We start from the raw sequence: 27,949 nt of genomic DNA on the forward strand, positions 1-27,949 counted from the left end.
TGACATACCTAGAAGGTTGCCGAAATATTCACGTTTCGTCGTTGCTTTGCACAGATGCCTCATTCACTTCCTTCTGTTTGTCGCGTGTATACGTGGCAAAGCTCAGGTCACAGTTTAACCGAATCGGATCCCTATTAATTTTCTTTTGAATGCCATCAAACAACTCTCTTATACCGAGCTTTGCTAACTCAACCAATGGTACATCTTCGTTAAAAGTCGTGGAATGCAATCCCTCCGACGAAGACGTATCACACGTTGAGTTTTGATTGCTCTGCTGAGTGAACTCTCCTGTACATGTCCCCTCTAACCTATCCACATGTTTTCCCCGCCGACGCGGCAGAGCATCCGGGTTCTGAATTCCCTTCGCAGGACCCTGGACCGAATCATCCGCCTCAAGACTCACGCGCGATCCGTTGTCCACCTCTCCAACGTTTCTGTTGGTCGCATATTGCTGCATATGACCGCCAGCAGTTGGTAGTCCCAGTGGTTCCTCAGTGTTTTCCCCTTCTAAACCTTTACCACCCCTCACAACCTCATTTTGCTGAGGTGTTAACTCCGATAAGACATACGGGGCATCTGTCGCCCCCTCCGATGATCGCAACTGGGCTTCAATAGTTTGAGAGAGCCCCGGTTCACAAGCTGTATCCGCAGTACAACTTCGTGGCGAGGTTGGGATCGACTCGTCAAGAGAGGCCGAGCCGCCCTCCTGAGTTTCGGGCGTTGGAACACTGCCCTTCGTGTTGTTTGAATGATCTACACCGCCACGAGAACGCGCTCCTCCACCCGGGCGAAGAAACGCACTGAGAGGAGGTAGCTCGCTGTCATCTACATTCTTTCGCTTAAGTGACTTGAGGGTTACCTGCACCTTTTTCAATTCATATAGCGACATATCAATTTCGTCACCCAGTTGCGAGTGCTGATTGCTCTGGTTTGCCCTGTTGGCGGACCCATGACGTTTCGTGCACCTCTGGCGGTTTCTTACATTCCCTCGGCAACTCGATTTCGAGTTTACCCCACCCGCGTTGGGGGGACCTTCATCAACCGTCCCCATGGCGGCCGCCTTGAATGCAACCAAGCGGTTAAACGCGTCAGCTGCTTTAGGGTACGGATTCTTGTCGGGATGAACCAGAAGCGTCCACCCCTGGAATGCCTTCCGCACTACCGAGGGCGGTGCGTCGGTTCCAAATAAGGTTTGGTATGTGACACACGGGTCCAGCAACGCCTCGACAACGTCAGCGTAGCGGTAGGGTAAAGGAACATCCAACGGGTTGGACAGTACCCTGCACATCCGCGCCATTTTGGTGTACTGAGGATACAGCACCATTAGGTTTGCGTAGAGGCACGCCGCACCCTTCAGGTCCCCCTCTTGAAAGCAGCGCTCGGCAGCAGCTTCCATTTATAACCCCGCCCACTACGGAGGGGTATAAGCGATGTTGTACAGAGGGGCACACAAGAAAGTGGAGAAAAACATGCACGCAACAAACCGCTCCCAAACCAAAGATTAGGTAGTGTATGTGGAGAAGGGAAATTCTCTCTTTTTCTTAGTAAGGTTACAAAAAAAAACACAAGAAAATAGATGCCCCACCCACAGTCGTAACCCTGAACCTCGTGTAGCTGCTGTCAAACGCCAGATAGAATCCAAACACAATGTGCAAGACCGAAGGAGCGCCCCATGTGTATAACATTCCTTCGAAGCGAAACTGTATCAGGTTATATGCGTCCTTCAGTCTTTTCTTTGTCACACAGAGCGAACCTTCCCGCTTACAAGCTGAGTGGAAAAAGGAAGATACACCATTCGGTAAAAATCATGGTCCGCCTGTGGACAGTGAGCACTGTCTCAGAACCATTTCCTGGATCGGTCAAACTGTTTGCGCAAACTGGCAGCATCCTGTGCATCCTTTCCATAGCGGGTGCCGTCCTTTCTCATAATACCTACAATGATAAAATGGTGTGTGTTCGGCGACTGCACCCCGTCACCCAGTCGCACCTCGAAAACCGGGTATTCGCACACACTCTGCCATTCTTCATTATCACCCTTTCTCTCGCGAAACTCGCATTTGTACGTTATCTGCAACCAGTCCTCTTTGGACATTTGTCCCATGTAGCAATTCACGAGCTGAAACGAATCCAATTCAATCTGATAGGTGTTGCTGACCTCTTGCATCTTCAGAGACTTCCAACTCTTTTTGGCAAACTCGTCGTTCATCCTAGTTTTTATCTCTTTAGAGATCCGACTAGCTTCTCCGTGTGTTGTTAGACGTTGCAGCACCTTCAGATCTTCCAAGCTCCTGGAGTGAGAAATGGTTTTAAGTTGAATGAACAACTTCTTCAGGTCGTCCGTCTTGAAGTCGGGACGGCGGTCGATAAGCTTTCGCATTGTCATGAAGCGCCTGAGTACCTTTTTCAGTCCCGTCACTGATGTGTACTTAATAGGTGTAATGTCTGGGTCCATTACGCAATCCATGGAGGCGAAACGCATCTGCTTGGACCACTGTTCCTTGTCGAAGTCGTAGTCCGTACGCTTCTGCGAGGCTACCTGATTATCCGACTCCCAACGAGTTTGCACGCTGCGATTCATGTTGAGATTCCGCACTTGTGTTAGTATTCGGCAGCAAGGTAAGCTTCCAGCAGGAGCGAAGGCGTCTAAACGCAGTCGGTACCTCATCGCCTGCTTAAGAAATGCACAATTACACACATTGTTATTTTTTAAAGTGCGGAAAGTAAGTAATGAACAAAAACACAGAAGGGAAAGAATGTGTTTTAGAGAAAATAATAAAGTGATGTGAACGTGCCCGTTCTAAGTCGGACAAGACAATAACAGTATACGCACCCGTATCTGCACGTCCACGTATAACATGGTATTGGGCGCTGAAACTGAAGGTGCCAACAGCGCTTTCGTACAGCAGTACAACTTTCGTCTCACGTATAATCAAATATATGTACGAAGCAAAAAAATGCCCCCGCTGAACCAGGGGGGGAAACATGGAGAAGACCATTCACACACCGCTTTCTTGCCGGCGAGGAGAGTAAAAGAAAAGATCGAGGCACCAACACGCCGTACCGTATACCCCCTACGGCGGGAACGCAAAGCTTCGTAGCCACGTCATGACATCCATAAGACCCAGCCCATTCCAAGAATCAATAGCGAGGTATTTTATTCCCTCTATGGGAATCGCTGAAAGAAAAAACATTGCCTCCTTCGTTGTCACGGCGTTTCTGCCAGCAGCCTTGTTCAATAAAACAGCCACCGGCCAGTCTCTGCATAACCCTTCGCTTCCCTTTAACTTTGCGATGGTAACTTGGGCCAATGGTAACAAGTGAGGGGCTAGTGAGTCGACAACCAACATCAGCCCAAACCGGTTGTTCATCTCCCTCCCCGTCGAGTTTAAACGTGCTTCAATAAACTTCTCCCACATTGGGGCCATGTCCCCGCCCAGTTCCCGCAACTCTACTGTGCGAGAGGTGTCTTTGCCCTTCGGTGATTCCACAATAATGGTACGGAGCTCCTGGCCCTTCGTTGGAACCTGATGAGTACACTGTGTCAGCAGTGCGCCGGCCTCACTCATCGAAACAAGTTGTTGCACCAAACTTGTCTTCCCTGAAGAAGTAGGACCGAGCACATAAATGATAAGTCGCCCTGACATTTGCTACACGCACGAACGCATTGGTCTTGATACGGGGCCTTCCCCATGAGGTGGGGCGAGGAGGCGCACCAACAGCAAAGAAAAAAGGAAGAAAAGGGAAAATTTTTCATACGTACGATAAAATCGGAGAGACCACAACACATCAGGACATAACACTACTGCGAGGGTGATAGAGCTTATAATCACACATGTTGCACAGATGGGTGGACAACGAGTTAAGATGTCATCCATGCGAACGCGAACAACGGTCTAAAGCAACGCAAAGATAATCCAGAGGTCTAATGCCGTTCAAACTGTGCGTTCCCTACACCCTATGCGAGGCGATCTTACATGGCGCGATGCACGGTTGGACGCAACTTGGTCATCGGCAGTACACAATTGATCGGAAGGACAGATACGTTGTCAACTTTGTCCCCCAATATGTTCATCTCGCGTCTCAGCGCTAACACCCTATGGGACGCCGGGCACTGACCAACAACGGCAGCCAGACCACTGGGGGGAGGGCACCGCAGCGCCACCGTGGAAGGACTCTGCTTTACATGTCTTGGTGGCCCATTTCTCACCGCCTCATAAATTGCCAACGTCACCTCGGCGGGTGTGCAGCCCTTCGCAGCCACCTTCTTAACACCGCTCGTTGGTTGGGCACTTGGTTTTGTTTCTTTCTGGACAGCGCCGTCGCTGCTGAACTTAACGCAACCCTTTTCATCGACGGTGAAACACGACTTTGCACGGTAGTTTCCCTTCTGCTCGCCATACCGTGGGTTTCGAAAAACCAAATGCGAAGCGAGGTCATACTCTGAATGACTAACTTCGTGACCCCGAGTACTGGGGTTCAAATCACTCAACCGTACGAAAAGTGTTGAGAGTATCTTAGTATTCTGTTGCACCACCTGGTCAACATCAATATCCGACGTACAGCTGTCGAGCTCGGCAACTTTTGATTGACTTACCGACCAGTTCACCTCGCTAGAACTAACTTCCCCGCGGTAGAGTAGCGGGTCCCGCGCTGCTCTTCTGCTTAGTGGTGTACCAGACTGATCACACGAACTACATGGTGTTCGTTGCACTACCCTAGATGTGCATCGTTTGAGAAACTTATCCTTGTCTTGCAGCGCCTCCAGTATGAGGTTACGTTCTAAGCAGAGGACTACAGAGTTAACCGCGGCACAAAGTCCATGCCTGAGCTTATTCCCCGTGATACATTCTTCAAACCCCACACTATGACCCTGGGTCACAGTTTTCACTCCTTTATCCCCAGCAAGTGGTCGATCATCGGACTCACAACTGGTGAAAGAGCATGCACCGGAAACAATGATAATGCCCTCTGATGGAACTTTTCCACCTACTAATATATGCTCCTTCCGGCAAACGGCCCGCAACCCCAGATACTTTGCAAGTTGATCAAGCGTACTGTCGTCGAATTCCGAAAATGCGGAAATCCTCTTTAGCACTTCAGAACTTATTGTACGGCGCATTAGTTGGTAGGCTGTCTTCATGCACGCTTTCCATTCGCTCACACTCACTATCTGTAGTAGTATCTTCAGTGGAATACTCCACAGCAGTGAGACCTTCACCGCAACGGCGGGGTGCTTTTCCTGCAGTGAAGAAGCTAACTCTGTCGGCGTGAAACCGTGCAAACCAATAGAATTCCCACAGTTTGTGACATACTTAGGAGAACTTAAAATATTGCGGGCAATCTTGACACACCCTGACTGAAGAATATAAACTGTTTCAGAGTTAAAGATGTCGTCACATAGATACTCTCCGGCACAAACTACGACAGGGGATAATGCCATCCATATGACGTTAAGTGTCGCACTTTCCAAACTAGCCAACACCGCATTTGCACTCAAAACACGTTGAATTGTGGGTTTTTCATTTCCCTCGAGCATCCTTTCTTGTTCGTTTTCTTTGGCAGCACTAACGGTAGCCTCCAGAGGAGCGCCAAACTCCCTTTGAATAAACATTATCTCCCTGAACGGGACCCGGAATGCCAAGACACTGCTCTCGCAACGGACTGTTCTTCGATAGTTGGAATCCAGAAACAGATAATCCGCAGGCACAAACTTACCAGTCCTAAAGAAAACAAAACTATTTTCCGCACCATTTCCAAATTGCTCACGCACATAGCCTTTTGATGAAGACCTCGCTGTCCCACACGCCACCAAAGGGGCTCCATACGTCCCCGCCCCGCGCAGTTCATGTTTTGGAGGAACTTCAGATATTCTCCCCGACACAATCCAAAAAAGAGACGAAATCGCTCTCGGTTCTTCACCGTACGCAAGAACCTCACCCTTTTGATACGCCTCTAACACCATCTTGTTGCATATTTCTACAAGAGCCGCTGTTGGCCACCGACTAAAAAGGTTTGATAGGCGCAGCCGCTCAATATCTAAGTGCACATCTGTTGCCCGAACATTCCGTCTGAACAAACGCCTTCGTGCCTGGCGAAGTTTGTAGCGCAGCCGGTCTTCAATCATAGGAATAGGGGTCTTCACCTCAGATTCATTCTGTTGAATCCCCAATCGCATTCCTTCACAAACAGGTGGCGCCGGGGTCCTACTAAATCACTCGCCGCGCGCTCCACATTGGGGAGGAAAGCAAAAACAAGGGGGAAAGATAAAGAAAATTTAGCAAGTGTAAAAACCGGTTCAAGGGCATTTGCAAGCAGGGGGAAAAAACGACGTCCGTGGAGGTAAGTTTGGAATTAAAGGAAACGAAAGTCCCTAGCGGGTGCCTGAATATGCATAATGCTAGGAGTTCTTTCTCCTTAGAAATCTTGATTCGGTATTACACACGGCTATGGGGTCATTTGCATCGAAGCTCCTCTTGTTGGAGCTCCATTAACGCCTCTAGGTCATAACAGGTTCCTCCCAGTAACCAACAGCACCACCTTACCTCCTCACAACGGTTCACTGATACAAAGCTCCTCAATGATACATTGCCATCAAGAAAATTGACGAATACCGTTTCGGCGGTCCTATGGCATTGGGACGGTGCGGCTCTTTTCATTCTATACGTTGGCTACACGACACTATTAGGGTCATTTCCACCATTTAACAGGCAGGAGCAAAAGAAAACAAGAGGAAAGAAGCGACACCTTTACCACTTCCGTAGGTAATGAATAAATTCAACCCAACACCCTGCGCATAATTCCACACCCTAAAAATACGATGTTCCGAGCCACGTCAACCCACTGAACATCAACAGATTAATAATTTTTACAATAAAAACGAGCAAACAACAGGAAAGAGGACGGATATGCATGCAACAAACCTACATATAAAACCATACACTCACGTAATACATCCTAAACTACCCCGAAAGCCCCGCAGTCTACACCGACTGCCAGCGACTCTACCCCGGAGCGTTTGTTCGGAGTGTCTTGGATATTGTGGTAAACGCTCCGTGTCACGGCCCAGCAATTTACGCAAGCAAACGAGCAAGGCCAATCAAAGCTGAACATCGAAAAAAAACAACAAAGACGCCCCAGGACCCACCTCAAGCACCGCACATGTTTCTCTCATTTGCGCTACCCGCAAATAGCGCTCAAATATGCTCAAGGGAGAAGGAACTACACGTAGGATCGAGTACAGTTGCGTAGTCTGGGCAAGCTAGCGGAGCAAGTTAAAAAAAAAAAACATACACAAACACGAACACAAACACACAAAATGGGTCCGCCAACACATACACAGTCGGACAAGATTCGTACGAGAGAGGAAAGACGTTGGCAATAAGAACAGCCATAACCCAAGAAGATAACAAAGTGTAGGGGATCCGAAACAACAAATCAAGGAACAACACTTACGGAAAAGCGCACAGAATAGTACTTACTTCAGATTTCCACAGACAACTCAGCCCAATATCAAAATTATCAATACCACGGCAGTTGTACGAGAAATATAAGAGAAATAAAACACATTTGATCTGCACAGCTGTAGGGGTGATCACATGGAACAAATATTAAAAAATGAAAGGGTATAGGCGCAACAATAGCGTTATGTCACTAGAAGTGGAATTGACAAAAAAGTGTTATACTGTTTGACGGACGAGGCGGTGTACTTTATATCCACCGCTCGCTCTTTACAGTATCAATATTGCGAATGATCTTTGTTACAGCAGGTTTTCCCCCCTCAAGGGTACACGTTTTTAAGGTCTCCCATAGATGACGCCTATCATCATCTTCTTCGCTGCTTGTGTAGTCAACCAAATCGTGCCCAGGAACCACCTGTGAGGTTTCCTCGTTTATGAGGCACTTGAACAGTGCCCTTTTTCTTGCTTGGGCTTTTAAAACTGTGGCGTCTTCGAATCCCGATGCTAATTTATAGGCAATAACAGCCTTTGACTGATTTTGTCTGTAGCACCGCGCAATTGCCTGTGACTCAACCTGAGGATTCCACCACGTGTCCCACAGAATAACGTGATTCGCCGCAGTTAAATCAAGACCGTACGCGCCAATCTGAGTGGACACAACCAAGCAGAGTACGTTCTTATCATCCCTGAACATCTCAACAACCCTTCGTCGACGTTGCTGGCAATCTTTTCCACGAATTGTAACTACACTAATCTTATAAGCCGTCAAGGTTCTTGCAATGAAGTCTTGCGACCCAATGTATTGTGAAAATATCACAGCCTTTTCCATCTTCTCGAAAATGCTGTGTAAAATCGAAATGAGGGCTGTTAGCTTACCACTGAGCGCAACAAAGTCGGCCAGTTTCCCGTTTTCAAGCAAACTTGAACAATCCTTCGCTAAAGCGTCATCATCACGGCTAAGCCTGTACGTTCCCAACTCTTCGAACTCCCCTGGTTCTTCTTCGATATCAACTTGACCTGTTCTCCATATACCGGTCAAAAAACCCAAGAAACACAGTGGATGTGTTGAAAGGTGGTATGGCCGATGTTCGGACGCCTTCAGACACAATAGGTTATCTGTTGCATCGACTTTAATGCGCTCCTCGAACATTTTCTGCTGCACAGCGGAAAAGTTGCATATAATAATGTAGTCGTGCAGCGGTGGAAGATCAACCTTCATAACGGTAAAGACATAGGGGCTCATCCACTCGTGGATATATCGTTGTGCGAAGAGAGCATCACAAAAAGCACTATCATCACCGTTAACATAGCGGTTGATAGAGTTTGAAAACTCGTTAAAATCGCGTTGCGGCAATGTGGAATGAACCTTGTCATCCACCCACCCAACAAGACGGTAGAGTTCCTCAGCGTTATTCTGCACCGGCGTCCCAGTGAGTACTACCCTTGCCGAGCAATACAAACTATCCAGTACCTCCCTCAGTTTACTTTCCTTCGACGATATGCAATGGCCTTCATCAACGACTATGAGAGCGGGGCGGAACCCCTTTACCCTCGAAAGAAATGATTTGATGTAGCCAGGATTGATGACAAAGACGTAACTCTTCTTAGGGTTAGTAGTTGTGCCTTGTTGTTCATAGTTACTGAGATCATCCTCGAAGGAGCTGGAGTCCACGTTGTTTAGTACAATAAACCCCGGGAATACGAGACCATAGTCCTTCCACTTTTTCGCCTCCTGCATCCAGTGTTGAAGCAGTGTCTTCGGCGCAACGATCAGAATGTCACACGGCCCATTGTTGTAAATATAAGAATAGCAGATCGTCAGTGAAACCAGTGTCTTCCCAAGTCCCATTGTTAACGCCAGCACACAACCGTCTCCTTCCTTGATACGACGTGAAACAAATCTAAGGGCCGCATGCTGAGTTAAGCTCAGGGTCTTTGCTATTTTGAAAGGAATACACAAAGGTGGAAGGTGGCCGGTGACTCCGTTCAAATTGACCACGCTGTCTGCGCTGTCAGCATGCAGACGATCGCTCATGATCTGGTTCCGGAGTCTCATGCTCCGCTCCGTTTCACATGTGTGGGACATCAACCCACACCGCAGATAGCATACAATGCTGATTCGTCTCCAACTTCCTTCACGATTGTGTACTTCCGTGTTTCCGTGTTCCAGAGAACTGTCGAAAAATAAGACATCACCAACCTGAAGACAGAAGGCCTTGCGCGCACTTTTTAAGGCTAGGTAGCACCCCTCGTAATTACCGTCAAGTACGCAGAGTGCAGTAAGACCACCGCGAAAGTCACCTTTGTCTCGATGAACGGCGGTTCGAAAGTTCTTGTTCACACTTACAGTACTGAAAACGGTGTTGAATAGCATGTACTCAGGCGGTATGACCCTGCGCTGAAGTTCGTAATGGTCTGGGGCGTTTTCCTTGTATAGTTGATCTAACAACTGCAGTAACTCACCACACGGTCCGATAATCTTACCCCAGTTCCTGCGTGTGAACTCAGTCATGCGGCACTTACGCTTCGTTGGATTGTTGAGATAGTCGTAATAGCCAAGGATACCCGTGTCCGGATTTCTCACACCACCATTTGTCAATCTCCGCATATTTTGTTTGGTAGCCACTCCCTCCACATCAGCTGCGGCACGTCGACAGATATCTTTATCAATGCCACCACGTATAAAGATGGCCTGCACACGCTTTCCGGTTGGGTCCAGCAAAACACTATCCTCGGTCACCAGCTCAAAATCCTTTTCAGAGAGGTACTCTGAAACCTTGCCTGTAGGGATGTCAACCACCTCGGTACCGGTAACGTCAAAGCCTTCATAAATATCATCCACTGCATCCAGAGCAACAGGCGCAATGTTTACAGCTGCTTCAGCAGCATTGCGAGGGAATGGATCCATCGAACCGTCTAGATGGACCACAGTCCTCTTGAATTGAACGTCCACGCGCTGTCCGAGAGGAAGCCTCTGTGTGAGAGCACCAGCTCGGAACTGACGGCGAAGTTCTTCACATACATTTTGCACAGGTCTGATGTGCAGAAGCGGAACAATATCGTACGCTTTTTGATATTCCTCATCAGAAGCGGTAACCAGTTCCGCACAGAGGTGGACAATTCGACATATGTAATCGCGAGGGTGGTAAAGAAGGCGGCACGGTAAGGATACACCTGGAGCCGTCGGGAATGTCTCCTCCAGGTTGCTGAACAGGGCCAAACGCTCTGCATCAGTCTTTAACCCGTAGTAGTCTTTGCATAGCCTGGTAAGAGAAGATTCTGACATCGGTATTGGTGGTAGAATCGTGATGCCACCTTTCGGGATACTCACTAACTTCATTCCATGATTTTTAGCCTCGTCAACGATAACATCAAGTTCACCCAAGAAGGAACCGGGTATAACGATCGCTGGCTCACTCGTTACTAAGACAGTTTGTAGCACCTGCTGCAGCACTTGAGACGCCCCATCCATAAACATAGGCATTGCCGTAACTGGTAGCGTAAAGAGGGGGTAAATAATGTAGTGAACAAAGAGGAGGAAGGAAAGAGTGAACGTCAGTGGTCTCGAGAATGACCGCAGGAATCTGCGTACTGAAAAGGTGCGAAAATGGAGTAACCGGGTAGCAAACACAACCCAAATGCAACATTCACAACTGCATATGCAAAGTAAACTACCTCCTTCACTACCTTCCGCAACACTTGTTGTGGTATTCAGTAGCAGAAAATTTGTCCCAAAACAACACTCCTACAACCCAAAACATGGAGGTAACAAGCCAGTTTAAGTCTACGCTAGTTTGCGGAATTTATCAGCATTGAGCCCTACACACGTGGATGGAAGACGCTTTCCTCTGTATTGCTTCACATATTCTCATCTCTGTTCGACAAAGAGTGAGCGCCCTGTACTGGCTTCATGTAAATAAGGGAAACATCATTTGTCTTCATTCGCGTAGGTATTTTATCCAACAAAATCGGTTTCGTGTGTGTCCTATGGAAAAGGGTATAACTTTTCGCACAGATATTTTGAAATTATGCTTACCAAGGATTCTAATGTGTATCTACATGAAAACAAGGAAAGAAAATCAAGCAGAACCAGGGGTACTTATTGTCCCATGAGCAACGCGGCTGCGGCCCAGGCACATCATAAGAAATACACGATATGGTACACTCCCTCGTTTCTTTTGGGTAAGGGGGAGGTTTAATTTTTCGACATGTACACTTGTTGTGCAAATTACGCCACCCTTTAGCCCGCAACACCTGACATTATTTCCCCTTTGTCATAGAAGGATCCTCGCCACCTCTTACTGCGTGTGCTCATGGCGGCGTAGTAGGTGAGCCACCTTTGTGCCGTGTACACTGATACCCATTTCAAAGTACCCGTACCTACTGCTCCGACACCTCCTGTGCTCATCAGCGGCGCCGTACCAACGCCAGAAAGTAACTGGGAAGAGAAACGCTTACGAACAGTGGAGATGAAACGGGACGTAACAAACTCTAGCTCGATATAATTAGTTAAATCTTTGTCGCCAACTCGTATATTCGCACACGTTGCCTTGGAAAAATAAATTAAAAAGTATCAACCCCCAAAGTCCGAGGGCGTGGATACGTCACGAATGAAATCCATTCCAACACACCAAACAAGGAATGTTTACTTCCATGGAACACGCCGAGTGTCAATAAGTTCTGGCCCGCAGTGTTGTAAAAGCTGGCGAAGAGGGGGGCAGCTTACTAAATACGGTGGCACTCGAAAATACGGATTGCGCTTAGACCTTGTTCTTCTTCCTGCATCACAGAGGTACATATCTTTAGATACAGAAGACAAAGCATTCTCATCGGTATAAGGCTTTGCCACCTGATAAGGCTGAAGATCTTCCACAAAAGGTTCAGCATCAGCGAAATCAAGTCCGACATAAGTGAATTTGTCAGCTGGAAAGCGTATTGCTTCTCTGTGGTACATTGTGAACCGCTCTGCCTTGTGCTTCCACCCAACAACAACAACCGATCCCGGAAAATGGCCTGTTACTTCATAGAACCGCGCAATACTAAATAAAAGGTTTTCGTATGAGTCTCTCGCAAACTCTTCGGTAAAAATTCTCCCATTCATAATATCCTTTGCCACATACTCAGGTTCAAATATGCCAAAGAGCTTTGACTCTTTTGCAACAATATAGTAACCCAAAGCTTCACTCCTCGGTCCCGCAATACCACACGTTTGACCACCTGAAAAAATTAGAATAGAAGTGTTTATTTGATCTCTAAGAATTTCCAATCCGCGTCGTATATGGGAGGCGAAACATAAAGGTAGAACAACGCCTGCTCGCAGTTGATGGGGTTCTAGGCACCATTCGCTTTCGTTCTTCCATTCAGATGCATTTGGTGCATTCAGCACTCCGTGTCCAGGAACAATAATGAGTGTGTCCGTAGAAAGGTATTTAGGGTTAGCTTCCCTTTCTGCTGCACCACCCGGCGTGTCCGCTTGCAACAACAGTTTGGCACGTAGCAACGAAAACATTAAAACAATGAAGACAATTGCAATTAGTGGCCACGTGCGACGCTTGTTTCTAAATCGTGTTCGCATTACCTATTAGTCGTACAGTTGTTTGTGTATGCAGATGTTAACCACATCAAACCTTCGTATCTTCACCATAGTTAGGAGGAATTAAAGGAAAGAGGGGTAGCGAAACCAATATGACACTGACAACGACATCATGCACATGCACAAATGGAATCTTATAGTGACTCTGTACGTCGCATTGTCACTTCACAAATATCATTACGTAGCACAACTCGCTGGCAGCATAAGTGTATTATTCAATAAATTGTACGCTTACGGGTGTTTATAGTGTCCAGCACCGTGGTCGTTATCAAATTCTGATTTCCGGGATATAAAATTTCGAATGGGCCTAGAACAAAATCAATAGACGCCTTGACCGCTGCTTCGATAGACTTATCAAACACCGGGAAACGAGCATTCCCCATTACCCGGATGCAGTTTGCAACACGTGTAACAGCGCGCCTAATGTCTGCGTCAAACCTATCGTATGCAGATTTGGCCGACTCGGTAGCGGTAGTTGCTGTTGCTGGACTGACCCATATAGCACCATTTGTGCCAAGAACCAGATTTACGTGTATGAACTCCAAACACATAAAGTGGTGCTTGACACGTTTAACAAGAGCTGGTGAAATTAGTACCAGTAAACCAAAGTCGGATAGCTTCCCATACTTCTCTCCTGATCGGGTGTGTAAGGATATCAGGCCATCTTGAGAAACGCGCTGCACCTCGGCAACGACCAACTCCCCTTCGTCAAATATGTTCCTCATAGTAAGTTCATCACTTCGGCCCCTCCTCCTCAGGATGCCACCGGGTTCAGTGACATTAGCCAAAGGCATCACTGCATCCTGAAAGGCCCCAACATCAACACGCCATCGGTTACCACATACTTCCTTAACGCGCCCGACCACAATATCACCAACCTCTGCGACGTACCGGGAAGACATACCTTTAACTGAGACAACTCTGTCTGTTACTTCAACCATCCCATTGATTGAGGCAATAATTTCTCCACCACCCTCTTGTGCTGCAGCTGCACCGTTCGGGTTGTTGCCTTCGTAAGTGTTGTATCCTCGGAGGAAAACATGATCTTCAACGTAATCGAGTTTTGAGGGGCCCGCAGACCCACAAATGGTGTCACCTGTTATGCACGTCGGGACACTCATCACTACGAAGAGAGTAAACAAACAGTAGAGAAAACGATAGTAAAACAGAGGGGTTCGACAATGATGCATGATTTTCACAACAACGAATTAGCCGAACAACAGATTTGCGTGACAAAAAGGAAAAAATACGAACCACAGGCAAGTTAGAGGTCTAGGGGCTGTAAAGGGATGCAGGAAAATACAATTACGTGGCTGGATACGAAGCAGAGAGAAGAGTAGTGACCCAAAGTCGAAAGCAAAGTCAGAGAATACAGTATTTGCTAATGTTAATAACAAGGGAAAGAACGGCAGGAACGGACAAATTAAGTCGCGTTACTTCTTAAAGAAAAATGAGCTAAACCGACAACTTCAAGCATCTCCCCTGTGAACGCAACCCAGTTGCCGCAGTCAGACCCCAACCTCCAGTGGACAATGACAAGAAATACTTCTGCAAAAGAAGCTGTACAGACGGCAAAGGGGTACATTGGGGGTGTAGACGGAGAGAGAGACTTTTTACCCGCATGATCCTACTTGACAACGTGTCACACCGTCAAGGGAACGCTTAAAAAATGCAGCGTATGCTATTTCAGTCGTGATTTACAATATCTATTTCCCCCTCCTTTCCAGCTCCTGCAGCAACGGACAATGAGTAAATATTACAAGGGCAGCCATCTTTGTCGAGATCGCACAGAACCCTTTAACGTCGGTGGTGCATAACACCCCACCCCTTCCTTCCCCACGAACTAGCGGATGCACACGTACCTCATTATACTGAACAGTTCAAGATCCACCACCTAAGAAGCGCTAAAACAAAAAGAAATGGGTGTGGGACCGCACCAATCGAAACGATCTTTTCAAACTGAGAAAGGTGATTGAAAGGCCCCAATACATTACGAGTGCGGTTATCTGCACCAAGCTGCGTTGACGGGAACCGCTGGCGGCAAACGACGAGGAAAGAAAGTGGCCAAAAGCACTAATGCATCGGGCATGAATAGGGAGGGGGTGATCCCACGAACCGATCACCAAAAAAGGGAACGACGTCACTTCGACGTCGTTCTCTTTCGCCACACACGCCCACGCGCATCCCCGGATAAAAAATAAGATTGAACAAAAATGAAAGGGAAGGAGGGAAAAGGAGAAGGGCAACGACGAGCCGCAGCGCATAGCAAAAGTGAGCCTCCATAAGACAGATGTGTGAAAAGGGGAGACCACCCAGTGGCCAATACTACCGTCCCCAAAACGAGGGCTGTACTGCCAGCACCACGCCACACTAGTGGGAGCTGACGGCACTCGGACACACCGCCATGCGCAGGTCCCGGGGCTAAGCCGGTTTTTAGGCCGCTTTCTGCAAAACCTGAACGAGTAGTGGGGGCTTAAGTCCACCCCTACCAGCAAAGGGCGGCGCTTTTGGTCACTTCGAGGCACCGGGAACCACCATTGGACATGTTATTTCCGGCCCCCCGTCCATTAGCCTTCTGGGGCCTCAAAAATAGACAACAGCCGCCACCCCGGACGCGCGTTTTGGAATCTAAGCGCAAAGGGGCTGCCGCAGAAACCGGGTTGACATCGGTATTGGGGTCACAACGGTGGTTTAAAAGAGTGATCCCTCAGCGGGCCCTTGCCTAAATAAAAAGAAAACCGAATCGCGCCGGCGCTCGTCGAGCAAAGCTTCGCCTTTGCGGAGAGGCACCCGGCTGAACGAGTTGTTGTTGGGTTATATTCCGAGAATTTTGCAGGGGGTGGCTTCTTCGGGTCATAACATATGTACCCCACTTCCTCCTAGGATGGGTGTGTAATTTGACTGGAGAGTCGGGGAACATGAGCAGGGTGTTTTGTGTTCCACCGGTCAGGGGGCCGGGTTCTTTTTTTCATAAACGTCTATAGGTACGGGGTGTCTATTTTTGGGAGGAGTGCGTAGCCTGTTCCCTTATAGGCGTCCACGCAACTTCAGGCGAAAAATGCGGAAGAGAAAAAAAGAGGGTTGAACGACAGCGGCTTTTTACCTTTCGCTGAATATCGTTTCGTGAACTGTGTATAGTAGAGTTTCTGAATTTTTGGTCTCGCTACACTGTGTCATTTTAGCGAAATGAACTACGCAACGGTGTGGGCTTTGTTTTACATGCAGACGACAGCCGTGCCACCCGGCATGTACCTGACGCACTTGACGGACCGCTGTCTCCTGGCCATTCCCTCATGTTACGGTGGCAACGTGTGGGGGAAAAGGTGGCGCTAGCCGTCGCGGCTCGCACGGAGTTGAGATGTTGTGCAACTCGAAAACCAGCCACTTCCGTTTGTACAGCGTGGTTCTTGTAGGGGGACAAATGGTTGTTTATTTATACATTTAAGTGGCACATCAAAAGGATATGCGCGGCAGGGTTGTTCAGCCTCTTTGACAAGTACCCACAGCGGGAAACGCTTTTCGTTCCCCCTTTAAATGCGGTGCCTCCCAAAAACTGAGACGAAGGTCACTCGTGTGTGTGCATCCCTTCTCAATTTTCAAATGGTTAGCGGAAGTACGTCGCAGTCGAAAATGAGAACTGCTTCTGCCAACAAGAAACCCAACCGGGACACAAAATCGTACCACGAGTGAACGCTCAGTGGCCCGGGTAGTACTCAGCTTCTACCTTTTTATTTATGCGGGAAGGTTTAACGGCTGTGCTCCGTCTTTGCACCGCTGTTATTTCGTTGGGGGGAAAGTTTAAGGGGGGAAACTACAAAGTCTTTCAGAGAATAGGATGCTTTGGAACACTTTCCTACCTTTGAACTATCTGTAATGGTAAGGATGTTGGGAAGAGGACTTGGGAGGGAATTTCGACCGTTTTGTTTGGAGAGCGCAGTGACGCTAAGACAAAGGAGCCGTTGCAAAGGACGCGCCAAATAGCATTTAAATCCTGGGTGTAAAACGCGGGGTCATGTGCTTGCTCTGCTAAGTTTAATTTAATTTGTGCACACACGCTCATGTGCATGACAATCCAATGGGTTTGAACCTTTCGGTTGATGTGAGAAGACAGAACAGAAAGTGCCGGGTGGAACCACCAATTTTTATAACCAACGGCGCGCCACTGGGTCTACGGATGTGCCTGCAAGTTAGCAATCTGTAGAGTGTCCGTGGTGAAGTAGCAGCTGTCGTTTCAAAACTTTAAAATTCTCTGCTGAATATGTTGTACGATAGCGATGTGGAAACGTGTCATGTTATCTTGTGCCGTTTATCACACTGACAATGCAATAAGGTTCGCCAACAATTCACTGCGAAACTAAACTAGCACAACGTCATCAAAGGTGAAGCGCTAGGGGTACGTACGTGTTTTTCGTGGGAAACCATGTTTGCGTGAATTTCAGCAACACAATTGGTGTGTTCGATGAAACAATTCCATTGAAGTTAGTAACTGTTGCCTCTTACAGATTTGTTGAGGGACACAAGACACGTCGTACCGTCCGAAATTACTATGCCTTCAGCTGAGCTAAAGGGGACTTATGCGACGCTCCCTATATTATTGGTGATTTTTTCTTTAAAGTTTATGAAAGGTAAAATCTGTTACCTTTTGTTAATTGGGGAGCTGGGGACAGAAATTTTGTGTGGGTTATACAAGTCGTTTTGACGGAGATGTTAAGCATTACTACAGCTTTGATATACGCACACTGCTGTTTTCGATTGACGTGTGAAAACAGAGTGGCATGGCGTTGGGCAGTATAGCAAGCAGTAACACATCAGTTCTCGTCGTGAAGCGGTTACTCGTCGCCGTTACTTGACATCCACCCACTGTATACACAACAGTCTACCCGTTATCCTTACAAGAGCAGTTGTTCTGACCTTATCATGTGACTGTGATAGGGGCATTCTGTTATTCATCTTGCAAAATTTTCGGACCGCCGCCAAGTGACTTCTCCAAGAAATAATTGGAACACACCTCCACAGAAGTTGATGATCATTTATTTATTTATTTAAAATCACGTCACAATCAGAGGAGATGTGCAGATGCGGCAGTAGGGTAGTTGAGTTTTATTTCATGTTGACACCGAGGCACTTCAACTGCGCGAGAAGAAAATACTTAAGATGTAGTCTCGTGCTCCAAACTAGTTTGCATAATCAGTGAGAAGTATTGTGCAGATTGTGGTAGCGTTTTTTTTCTAATAAAAAAACCGCTGGGGTGCCCACTACTTGTGTGTACTTGATTTGATTTGGCAACTGCCAACACTGTTTGTGAAGATGGTGGCAGTTAGGAGTTGTTCGTGTACGATCAGCTCACTGAATTTTTAACGCGATACCCGTTGTGCACACCGATTCAAGTAGAAAATGGGTGACGGCAACACCAACACGTTGCGGAACCGACGTTTGTCGGTGATGGACGATGGTTTTGCGATTCCACATGCCGTTAAACGTTACTACTCAATGCTTTGATAACAGAGGCATTGTCTTTGCTTGAAAGGTACCGCTACTGTTCTTAACCTTACATAACTAATTATCGGCCGTCTGTTTGTATTTGTTTTCAGCTTGTCCAAATCGGTTTTTGTGAGGGTGTCGTGCGATGTTGCACTCTAACACACTTGATCTAACAACGGCTGCTGTTGTCGTTTCCGTTTTGGTGCCGATCCTGCACCTCTTCGAAAAATATGTTGAGGGGCAGACAACAGCGTAGACAAAGGCGTGGTTATGCCTGATATGTGCTTATATTTTAAAAAATGCCAGCAACTGTCGTCACCCCTTTAACTTGGTGGGCCGCCGGCGCCAAGTGGTTTAATACTCGTCTTGGCGTAGGTAATGCATATTGGTATTTGCTGCTCAATGTAAACGAGCACGTTGCTGTAAGCCGTTGTTACGACCAGCATCAGGGCATGACGACTAAATTCTGAATCCCCTCTCGCTGTGTAATTGATTTCCGTGCATTTGAGAGCCGGCGCAGCTTACCGTTAACAAACGTTCACATACTCAGCCTTCTTACAGCTGTAGAATAAGTCTAGTAACGAACACTAAAGTAACACGAAAGCACAAAAAAATGCTGGTGATATCTTTTCTTTTCGGTGCCGCGAGCAACTGACCTTAAGCCGCCAGTCGAGCTTTGAGTAAAGAAGGGCAGTCGCATGAACATTACAATTTGTCCGAATTTGTTTCCTTTGTTACCACAAGTTATTTGTTGCAGTGGTCACTTGGTGAGCGGTATTCGTTTTATGATGAATGCTGTTGTTGTTTTTTTTTTGTTACTTCTCTCGAAGCCTTTGCTCACGAAGAAAATACCCAAGCTTACTCGAATTTTGTTTTGCCATTGGCGGTTACCGGGGCCACAAAGCTCGAAAGGCACAACGTGAAGGATATAGGGGGGGGGGCATATTTATGTCCGTGATGGAGTCCATCAACGAACCAAGACCCGTTTGCATCCCTATTTTACTCAGCCTTCGGATTTGTTCGAGGTGCAGACTCAATGCGCCAGTTTATTTATTTATGCTTATTTACTAGATTTCTTCTAAGACGTTGGGAGGGTGCCACTCCCGGAATGATACCTTTCAATATCTCCTGGCAATGGCATTGCATACAAGAACGAAGCTAACGCTACTCTATACCCCACTTCTCTCTCATCAACTTTATTGTGTTCCACGTCTTGCGCAATTGCTGTTTGTAGGTGCAAGATGGGAAAGCAAAAGAAGCGGCTTCCAAAGCAAAAGCGGAAAGTCCCTATGGCAGAGCGCTCCCGTAAGCTAACAAAAAAGGGAAAACTTAAACGCCGACGCGGTGACCTGAAAATGGTCCACAATCTCGATGTCAGTTTCCCCGTGAAGCAAAAGAAAGGTGGAAAGTGGGTGAGAACGGGTGAGCGCCGCTGCAACGTACACACGGTTTGCAATTGTGTTAACCGCACGGATCCCACCAAAATGGCACGAGTGACGAATCGTTGAGGACCCACCCAACACACCTGGAGATAGCAGTAAAGTGTGTTTTCCCTGCAGTGTCAGACGTGCGCCTTCCACCGCTCACGGAAAGCGTTATGTTCCCCACGTAAGGGAAGAGGCCGCGTACGCGTACGTGGCTCAGGTGCCGTCACCTCGTCGGCCATACGCACAAAGCACCCGCAGTCACAACTCTGCGGTCAACCGTGCACCCCCGTACTAACCCATTGGCCAACCATCTCACCGCGTACCTTTTTACTTATTCAGTCCTTTTTTTTTTCTTGGTTTTAGAGTTCACTATGTAAAGGCGGTGCGCAAGCCAGTGTAGTATTCGGCGGGGATTCGAATGCGGGGAGGCTCCAAGACAGCAACCCAGCAGCAGCGGCTCGGCTGGAGGAGAACTGGAGAGGGGAAGGGAAGGGGGCGGCGCGGAAGCATCGCGGCAGCGTGGGTCTCCAAGGCTGACGTTTAGGAGGTCCGCCACGAACCCGGCACCTGTTCCCGACACACACGCGGGATTTAGAGGCAACACCCCCGCCCCGTGGATTTAGGAAGTATTGGGGAATATGCTCTAACTGGTAAAATAAAAGGGGAGCAAGGAGGTAACCTCTGGAAAGGCGATGGAAACTGTTTTCCGGGTGGCATAACCGACGTTTGGACAGAAGGGGCGCCCAAAGAGGAAGGCGATACGGGACGAAGGAACGAAGAGATAAACCGCCCACGCGGCCACCCAGGGGAAAGGGAAACCTAACTCACTGAAAATTTATTTCAAGAAGCCAGCAGCCACGCGAGCACGGGCCCTCTGGACACATAAGTTTCTCGCTTTTAGAAACTGGCAACTGAGAAAACATTTCAACTCGCATGGAGAGTTTGTCTTTCCAAAGAGGCGCGAAATTTGGGGACTGTATATGGGGGAGGAGGGCTTGGGCGCAAGGCACCGGTGTAATAGAAGGTAGGAAAGCACAACCCGGACCGTGAGCAAGATTCGCCAAGCGCGGTTCAACTCCTCCGTTGTTTCCGCACTGAAAGCGGTCGGTCACAAGCTCTCGCCCCGGCGCGCGCCGGTGGCGGTTTGTGGCTGCTCTTGTGATCCGTCGGTGGTTTAGGTGATGCGTTTTACTTCTCAAACGCGCCGTCGCCCACATTTGAATCTACCTGCCTAAACAATTGAAAGAACAGAAGGAAACGCGCAGATGGCAGCGAAGAGACCACCGGCTTAGCGCCTCGCAGTCCGCGCATCACCCCACTTCCGACCGCATTCAAAGTGGAATTTAGCAATTCTTCTTTCACACCCCTGCCGACACACAAAAAGAAAATAATAGTAATATTGACAATAATGATAATGATGAACAACCCGGGAATATAGTCAACGTGTGGCTAAAAAATAAATAAATAAAAGGGACCCTCGCACGAACACACAAGACAGCGCGTCCGAAGATTTTCGGCGACGGTTTGTGCGTCTGCGACCGAATATTCAATCCACTGTTAATCATCCTCCACACCCTCCTACTTTAACCACATCGTTTCTGTTTCAAAAGTCAACCCCTTTTTCGTTTCACATTTTTATCCATTACATGTTTCCCCCTTAATGCGCGGACCCTCACCTCGTAGCTCGGTTTACTTTAATTCATTTTACCCCCACGCACCTATTTTCCCCAGACGATCCCGTTTTCTTTCCTTCTTTTTATCCCCCCTCTTCCCGTTCCCCGCTCGCTCGTTAACGCTCGCTCCGTCGATAACATTAATTTTTCGCACGAGACTCACTTTGTCGCTTCGTTTCGGACTTCCTTGACGGCCTTAAGGACGTTCTTCGGTAGTTTGGCGGTGGCAAATATGAGGTTGGTGCGGCGGTCCAACTCCGACTTCAACTCATCCACCCTCCCCGATTCCTCCTTCTCGTCCCGCCTTCCACCGGCGCCTCCCGCTTGCGGTTTCGGAGCGCGACCCGCGTCCTGCGCATCTCCCCTGCTGCCGCCGGCTTGGGGCTTTGCTGCTCCGCCTCGTCCCTTCATTTCTCCTTTGAATTGTAAATGGCACGCGGTTATTCAATTGATGTGTTTGGATAATGTGTCCGATACGCCCAATTAATTAATATTATAAGCTAGACGGTGTGAATTGCCGCGTATAACCAACTGGGCAGATGAAACTGCGCGCTTGCTTCCTTTTTCGGATGCGTGTATGTCTTAACTGACGCTTTTGCCTTCTCGATATAAAGATGATGGGCTCATGGTACAGCGCACGGGCGACAGGGAGGCCATGACAGTGTGAACGGCCATGGATGGGTGTCAGCGGCGACACAAAAACAAAACAACAACAAGTGATTGGCAAAGAGGAAGGGGAGGGGACGGAAAGAAATACGGAATAAATTGTGAAAATCGTGAAGGCCCGCCGCTTTCACATCCATAATCCCAACGCATTTCCACAAAAAAGACCACAGTACTCGGTAACGCAGGGAACGTTCAGGCTTCAGCCGATGCAAGCAATACGAATTTAAAAACACAGAGAACCTCTTTCAGCAAGGTGAAAACGCGACGAGTCCACGTGAAGACAAAAAAAAGGGCAATAAACCACACAACAAAGTGCAAGGGATGGTTTCGCACACGGTGAATCACCTTATCATTCGACTAGGGCGCAAAAATTAACAACAATACCAACTTTCCCCCCTTTAAAGAATGAGGGGGAAAAAAAAAGAAACACCCCTCCTCCCTCTTTTCCGCGCCTCTTTATTATGGGGCCAAAAAACACATATACCTCACCTCCGGTGTTGGTCAAAGCTTTTAAGACCCCCTGACGGGAGCAACAACGACTGCAAAGAGACGGTAAACACACAAGAAGAGTGAAGAAGAAATGACAAAAGGGGAAAGGGAGGAACAAAACGCACTAAACATGGGCATGTATGCCCCAAAATCTCCTCCCGCCCAGCCACCCGGAAAAGCACAGAAACTCGGGTGACGGCATGCACGTCGCGCGGAAGAAGAGGGAAGAAAAAGAGTCCTGTTCAAGAGTCCGCGAAAGCTTGAAGCTCCCGCTCACTGAAACCCGATGCAATACGTTTGTGGTAGCATATTGTCCTACAAAACTGCCTCAACGCCATTGACCCCAGAACAAACAACACAATGACCATCAACACTATGGAACTTAAGAGAATAATGTAGAAGGGTTTCTCATTCCTTTCCGGTGGGACCGGGGGCGGTGGTGGCGTAGGGCCGGGTTCTGGTCCTGGTTTTGGCCCAGGTGGAGGTTGTAACCCCGAAATGGCAACCTTAGCCGCTTCATTTCCCGCCGCCACTGCCATCGGTACCTGCTGCGCTGCTCCCTGGCGGGCCTCACTCGCGGCGCCGACAATACCCTCCAACTCCCGTAATAATTTCTCAGTCTCGGTGAGGTTCGCCCGTATGGTCGGGTCTTTCACAAACGGTAGCGCCCGTTGCATGGCGTCATTCAGCGAGTCTGCTGTGACGTTCTTTCTCTCCCTCTTGTTACATTTGTCAGTGACGTGCTGCCTAAACGAAACCTCCGCATCATCCACTAAGTGCTTGAGATACCCGTTCGCCACCTCAGCGCACTGCACAACACGCACTGCGGCATCCTTGAACTGCGACCACAGTCCTCGGACCCTTTGGATTTCTTCGTTACACAGAACGATTGCAGTTCTTACTTTGTTAAACGCGGCCAAAACAACTTCAATAGCTTCAGCTGACTGTGAGGAAGCCGCCCGCAGCACGGCGGCGTAGGCCTTTCGTACTTCCATCTCCGCTATTGCCCCGCTTTGTGACGCCACAGTGGCGTTTCGGCGCACATGCACCTTCATAGAATCAACAGCATCCCACGGCACTCCATTCAATTGTTTGATTAATTCACACACGGCCTCGTCACCGTCATTCTCGGTGAGTGCCGTCCTCCCAAGCACACTCCCAAACAAGAGGAAGCTAAGATATACGTAATAAATCAAGATCATTACCTCGTTGGTCACACGATGCGCAATTAACACCGTCGCAGCGGAGACTTCCTTTCCAAATTAGCAAGCCATTCGCCACGGGAACGCACGGGTGGTACGACGAAAAGGGAGAGAAGAGGAAAGAACAAGAGGAGGGAACAAAAGTGAACCTCATGGGGCGTGTGTGTGTGTGAGGAGGTTTCTAGTGGCCACGAGCAACATGCCACACATTTAAATATTTCGCGCGCATCTGCGGCTGGTGGTCGGGAAAATTGGGGAAGAAAAAAAGAAAGGAAAAGAGCCGCCGCATCTGTATCACCTCTTGGGCTCTTTTTTTTCCCCCTCCCTCCTCGGTGCGTGACATTGTTCTGCAGCCAACCAAATCCCGTTAACACAACTTGCGCTGCTACCACCAGATGTGCCCGATAATTACTTGTGCTGACATCTAGAAAACAATAAGAAAGAGCAGGATGAAAGGGGAAGTGTTCATACGCATCGTTGAATACAATGCCACGCATATGCAAGCAAGCATACCCCATCGTAAGTGGACAGAAACTTGTGTACGGTTAAGCAAATGCGACAAAGCAAAAAAAAAAAAAGACAAGAGAAACCTAGCGGTACGGAGAAGGGGGCACACACATACACACCCCGGCAATAAATAACATTGTGTGACATAATTTCTTCACTTTCCCCTCTTCCATCCCTCCCTCCCTCTCCCTCCCAAAACACACACACACACACACCATCACATTCAAAACGCGCATATATATATATATATATATAATCTTCAGCCCGGCCACATCCAATTTGTTCACCAACGTACGCCAGCGAACCGTCTCCAGGCAATGAATCAGAGACGAAGGAAAGAGGACGGAGTTGAATTCAATCGGTTACCGGACGAAAAATAAAACAAGTGGGTGGAATTCGGCGGGAAGCGCGGGACATAAAAACAAAAAAAAATCTGTTACTGACTCTTCTTTTTGTTTCTGATGCTTCAATTTCTCGGCGTACCCGCATTTGCAAACAACAACAAATCCCTTACATTCACTTCATAAACTTACTACAACCACACACGAAAAAAATTCCGCGATGTTGGCGTTGCAGCTCCTCGAACACGGCCTACTACCACGCACGCCACCAGGCCCCTAACCGTTGTCGCTTGTTGCATTAGCACTGTTAAATTCATTTACCCTCTCCCCCTTCCCACCTGTTTAATCCCTAAACTCATCTGTTTGAACCGTAGCGAAAAGATTCAAGAAGTCATTACAGTGATAATGATTGTAATAATTATTATTATAGTAATATCATATGGCAGGCAGCGGTGAGTTTAAAACACAAAAACAAAAGGGAACACATACGTCCGTTCCAAACTTTCGTCTCAGTTTCAAATGCGCTGGCGAGACGGAGGCGGTAGTTAAGAGGAGGGAAGTATACGTTTGGGGGGATGGAGAAAGATCAGCAAAGAAACTAAAGTCATCTCAGCTTTTGTTTGCTTCTGCCTTTTCGTGCCTATTAACGTTGGGGGGAGGGAAGAGAGGGAAGAGGGAAGAAAATCGTTGTGAGCACACTGTGGCCGAAAACAGTTAATGCTCAAACGCAATATTCCTTGCGATGCTGTGATTGCCTTTCACAACCCCATTAGGGTGTAATATGATAGCAAGTAGATTCTCTCGCTTCTTCTATCCCCTTTAATACCACCTTTATAATTTAGTTACGTGTTCCCTTCTGCTCCCTCTCCAGCACTCCTTCACGTGCACTCAAACACACGCACCTCTATATTTTCTTCCATCTCAAGCCCCCCCCCTGCTCATTTCAGCCAGCATTTGCCGCTGCTGCCCCACCCCTACTTCCACCTTCCTTAATATATCTTTCACAATTAATCCTCATTCACGGACCACAGTTTAAGATGATCGTCTAGCGAAGAAGTAATAAGTTTGTTGCCGCACATATCCATGTGATAGACAGTGCTGTGATGTCCCACTAAAGTCTCGCAGTGCTCCCCTGTCTGAGCGTCCCAAATCATGACGCTCCAATCGCGAGCACATGTGTAAATGTACTTGTCGCTTGTAGAGAACATTGCCTGGTGAATGGGAACCTGGTGTCCCCTCCACGATAACACGCAGCTGTTGTTGCACCAGTCCCAAACCCTAACCTCGTGGTTCATTGCCGCAGATACAATACGCGTGTCGTCATGGGAGAACTGGCAGGACCACACCGTATCGGTGTGGCCATCAAGTGAAACCTGTTCCTCATCCCTTTCCCATTCCCACACCTTGATAACCCTGTCGTCCCCACCAGACACAACGTACTTCCCTGAATCGGTGTTGCTGAAGCAGCAGTAGAATACAGCCAATGTATGGCCGCGGTACGTGCCCACCTTTGTCCCCGTGTTTCCGTTCCACACCCGAACGGTGTGATCGCATGAGCATGACACGATGTAGTCGCCATTGGAATTGTACTTCACACAGTAAACCTTGTCTTCGTGACCCTTCAATGTATACACCTTGCCGCATGTCGCGACGTTCCAAACTTTGATTGTGCGGTCGTCTGATGACGATACCACGCGATTCCCACGCGGGGAGAAGTCGCACGAAAGTACAAAACCATTATGGCCACCCTTCATCACACTGCTGGTTCCACTAGAAGTGTTCCACACACGCACGGAGCGGTCGCGGCTCGCTGTGCAGAAGCGGTCGCCTTTAGGGGCGAAAGCACAGCAATACACGGCTGAAGTGTGGCCGGTATACGTCTTGAGCTCTCGAACCTCCACGCGACCATTAGAGAACGGCTTCACCTTGAACCCGGTGGTGGTCCCGGCGGTGTCAGCGGTTACCGTTTCCGCCTTCACCTCGGTGATAGCATCATCTGCCACCACCGGACGCTTTTCTGGTGGAACACAAATGAGTTTCATGCGCTTGCCTTCTTGGGCTTGAGCCTGGCTCATCTCCACAAACATGCAGAACACGTCATCGTCATCCATGTCAATGATGTCCTCACCTTCATAAAAGGACATCGCCATCTTCCTCCCAAACTTCTTTTCCACCATCCCGGTGAACTCTTCGAAGGTTGTGCCAGGAGCAATGTGTAGCACCTTGTTCGCTGTGTTGTTCTCCTCCTGGCAGTAGACGGCAACCTTTCCACGCATCGTGCGGGACCCCGCCTGCAACCCGTCGTCATCGGTACCAGCGACCCCGCCTGTTGTATTGGGTTTTGGTACTGATACGCCTGTGCCTGTACCGGGCTCGCTTCGCAGCCTCGTGCTAAGATCCAGATCTGGTTGCTCCAGCACTTGCTTGATGAAGTTACTTATGGAATCCCGCTCCTCTAATGTCATGCTGGTATACTCTTCAATTGCCTCCATAGCGGCTGCACGCGGACGAGACGGCTGTTGCTGCTGCTCGGCCGTCTGACGGGACTCATGCCGTCCAGCGTCCCCGGCATCTTTCATCTTTGCTGCCTTGCGGGCTGCCTTCGCCTCCTTTGCCGCAACCAACATCGACCATATCTCATCCCCACTCAAAGATGAATTTGGTAAGTTTTTTTTAAACGTCTCCACCGCTACCTCCAGCGACGCGTCGTGCTTGACAAGTAGCTCAATAACAGCATGTTGCTTACCACTGGGAAGCCCCTGATAGCTGAGTTGTTTCCCCTGAAAGGTTAGTGTCATTGTCTGCGGTTTCTCATCCACGGGTTTTTCCTCCACCGGCTTCTCAGCGGCGGCAGATTCGCTCTGTTTCTTTTTCTGTTTCTTTTCCATATAAGCCCGCTTGGCGTCGCTATATCGCTGTAATATGTCTGCACTGGGCGTATTCTGGCCCCCCTCAATGTTGTCACGAAAGGCCTGAACCACCACGTTATTATCAGCATCCAACTTGACGAGGATGTCCATGAGGTCTTTGGGTCGGTTTTCGGGGCGACCCTCATAAACAACGGGTTTACCGCCTATGACGAAGCGTAGCTTCTCCTTGCTCATTGTTGAAGA

At 48.3% G+C, this 27,949-nt stretch overlaps 10 protein-coding genes across 10 annotated transcripts, besides 3 other annotated features; 1 reads left to right on the forward strand and 9 right to left on the reverse strand.

Annotated features, from left to right (window-relative positions):
* Positions 1-27,949: part of a sequence feature (sequence corresponds to BAC RPCI93-26A24) that runs on past both edges of the window.
* Tb927.7.4610 (hypothetical protein, conserved) lies at positions 29-1,396 on the reverse strand (the record flags this gene model as incomplete). Its single annotated transcript, XM_840991.1, has 1 exon — positions 29-1,396. One exon carries the CDS (start codon positions 1,394-1,396, stop codon positions 29-31), a length of 1,368 nt encoding a protein of 455 aa, XP_846084.1.
* Positions 1,838-2,665, reverse strand: Tb927.7.4620 (hypothetical protein, conserved; the record flags this gene model as incomplete). The annotated part of the gene is made up of 1 exon (XM_840992.1): positions 1,838-2,665. The coding sequence occupies one exon, from the start codon at positions 2,663-2,665 to the stop codon at positions 1,838-1,840; it is 828 nt and encodes a 275-aa protein (XP_846085.1).
* On the reverse strand, positions 3,072-3,644 carry Tb927.7.4630 (hypothetical protein, conserved; the record flags this gene model as incomplete). The annotated part of the gene is made up of 1 exon (XM_840993.1): positions 3,072-3,644. The coding sequence occupies one exon, from the start codon at positions 3,642-3,644 to the stop codon at positions 3,072-3,074; it is 573 nt and encodes a 190-aa protein (XP_846086.1).
* Tb927.7.4640 (hypothetical protein, conserved) lies at positions 3,971-6,175 on the reverse strand (the record flags this gene model as incomplete). The annotated part of the gene is made up of 1 exon (XM_840994.1): positions 3,971-6,175. One exon carries the CDS (start codon positions 6,173-6,175, stop codon positions 3,971-3,973), a length of 2,205 nt encoding a protein of 734 aa, XP_846087.1.
* Positions 7,708-10,941, reverse strand: Tb927.7.4650 (SNF2 DNA repair protein, putative; the record flags this gene model as incomplete). The annotated part of the gene is made up of 1 exon (XM_840995.1): positions 7,708-10,941. One exon carries the CDS (start codon positions 10,939-10,941, stop codon positions 7,708-7,710), a length of 3,234 nt encoding a protein of 1,077 aa, XP_846088.1.
* Tb927.7.4660 (hypothetical protein, conserved) lies at positions 12,103-13,032 on the reverse strand (the record flags this gene model as incomplete). Its single annotated transcript, XM_840996.1, has 1 exon — positions 12,103-13,032. One exon carries the CDS (start codon positions 13,030-13,032, stop codon positions 12,103-12,105), a length of 930 nt encoding a protein of 309 aa, XP_846089.1.
* Positions 13,266-14,240, reverse strand: Tb927.7.4670 (ribosomal RNA processing protein 4; the record flags this gene model as incomplete). The annotated part of the gene is made up of 1 exon (XM_840997.1): positions 13,266-14,240. One exon carries the CDS (start codon positions 14,238-14,240, stop codon positions 13,266-13,268), a length of 975 nt encoding a protein of 324 aa, XP_846090.1.
* Positions 18,079-18,099: a sequence feature (AT_rich).
* Positions 19,773-20,039, forward strand: Tb927.7.4680 (hypothetical protein, conserved; the record flags this gene model as incomplete). Its single annotated transcript, XM_840998.1, has 1 exon — positions 19,773-20,039. One exon carries the CDS (start codon positions 19,773-19,775, stop codon positions 20,037-20,039), a length of 267 nt encoding a protein of 88 aa, XP_846091.1.
* Positions 23,029-23,988, reverse strand: Tb927.7.4690 (hypothetical protein; the record flags this gene model as incomplete). Its single annotated transcript, XM_840999.1, has 1 exon — positions 23,029-23,988. The coding sequence occupies one exon, from the start codon at positions 23,986-23,988 to the stop codon at positions 23,029-23,031; it is 960 nt and encodes a 319-aa protein (XP_846092.1).
* Positions 24,730-24,750: a microsatellite.
* Positions 25,844-27,940, reverse strand: Tb927.7.4700 (hypothetical protein, conserved; the record flags this gene model as incomplete). Its single annotated transcript, XM_841000.1, has 1 exon — positions 25,844-27,940. The coding sequence occupies one exon, from the start codon at positions 27,938-27,940 to the stop codon at positions 25,844-25,846; it is 2,097 nt and encodes a 698-aa protein (XP_846093.1).

This window comes from Trypanosoma brucei, chromosome 7 (assembly GCF_000002445.2).
Source record: "Trypanosoma brucei brucei TREU927 chromosome 7, complete sequence".
Taxonomy (NCBI): domain Eukaryota; phylum Euglenozoa; class Kinetoplastea; order Trypanosomatida; family Trypanosomatidae; genus Trypanosoma; species Trypanosoma brucei.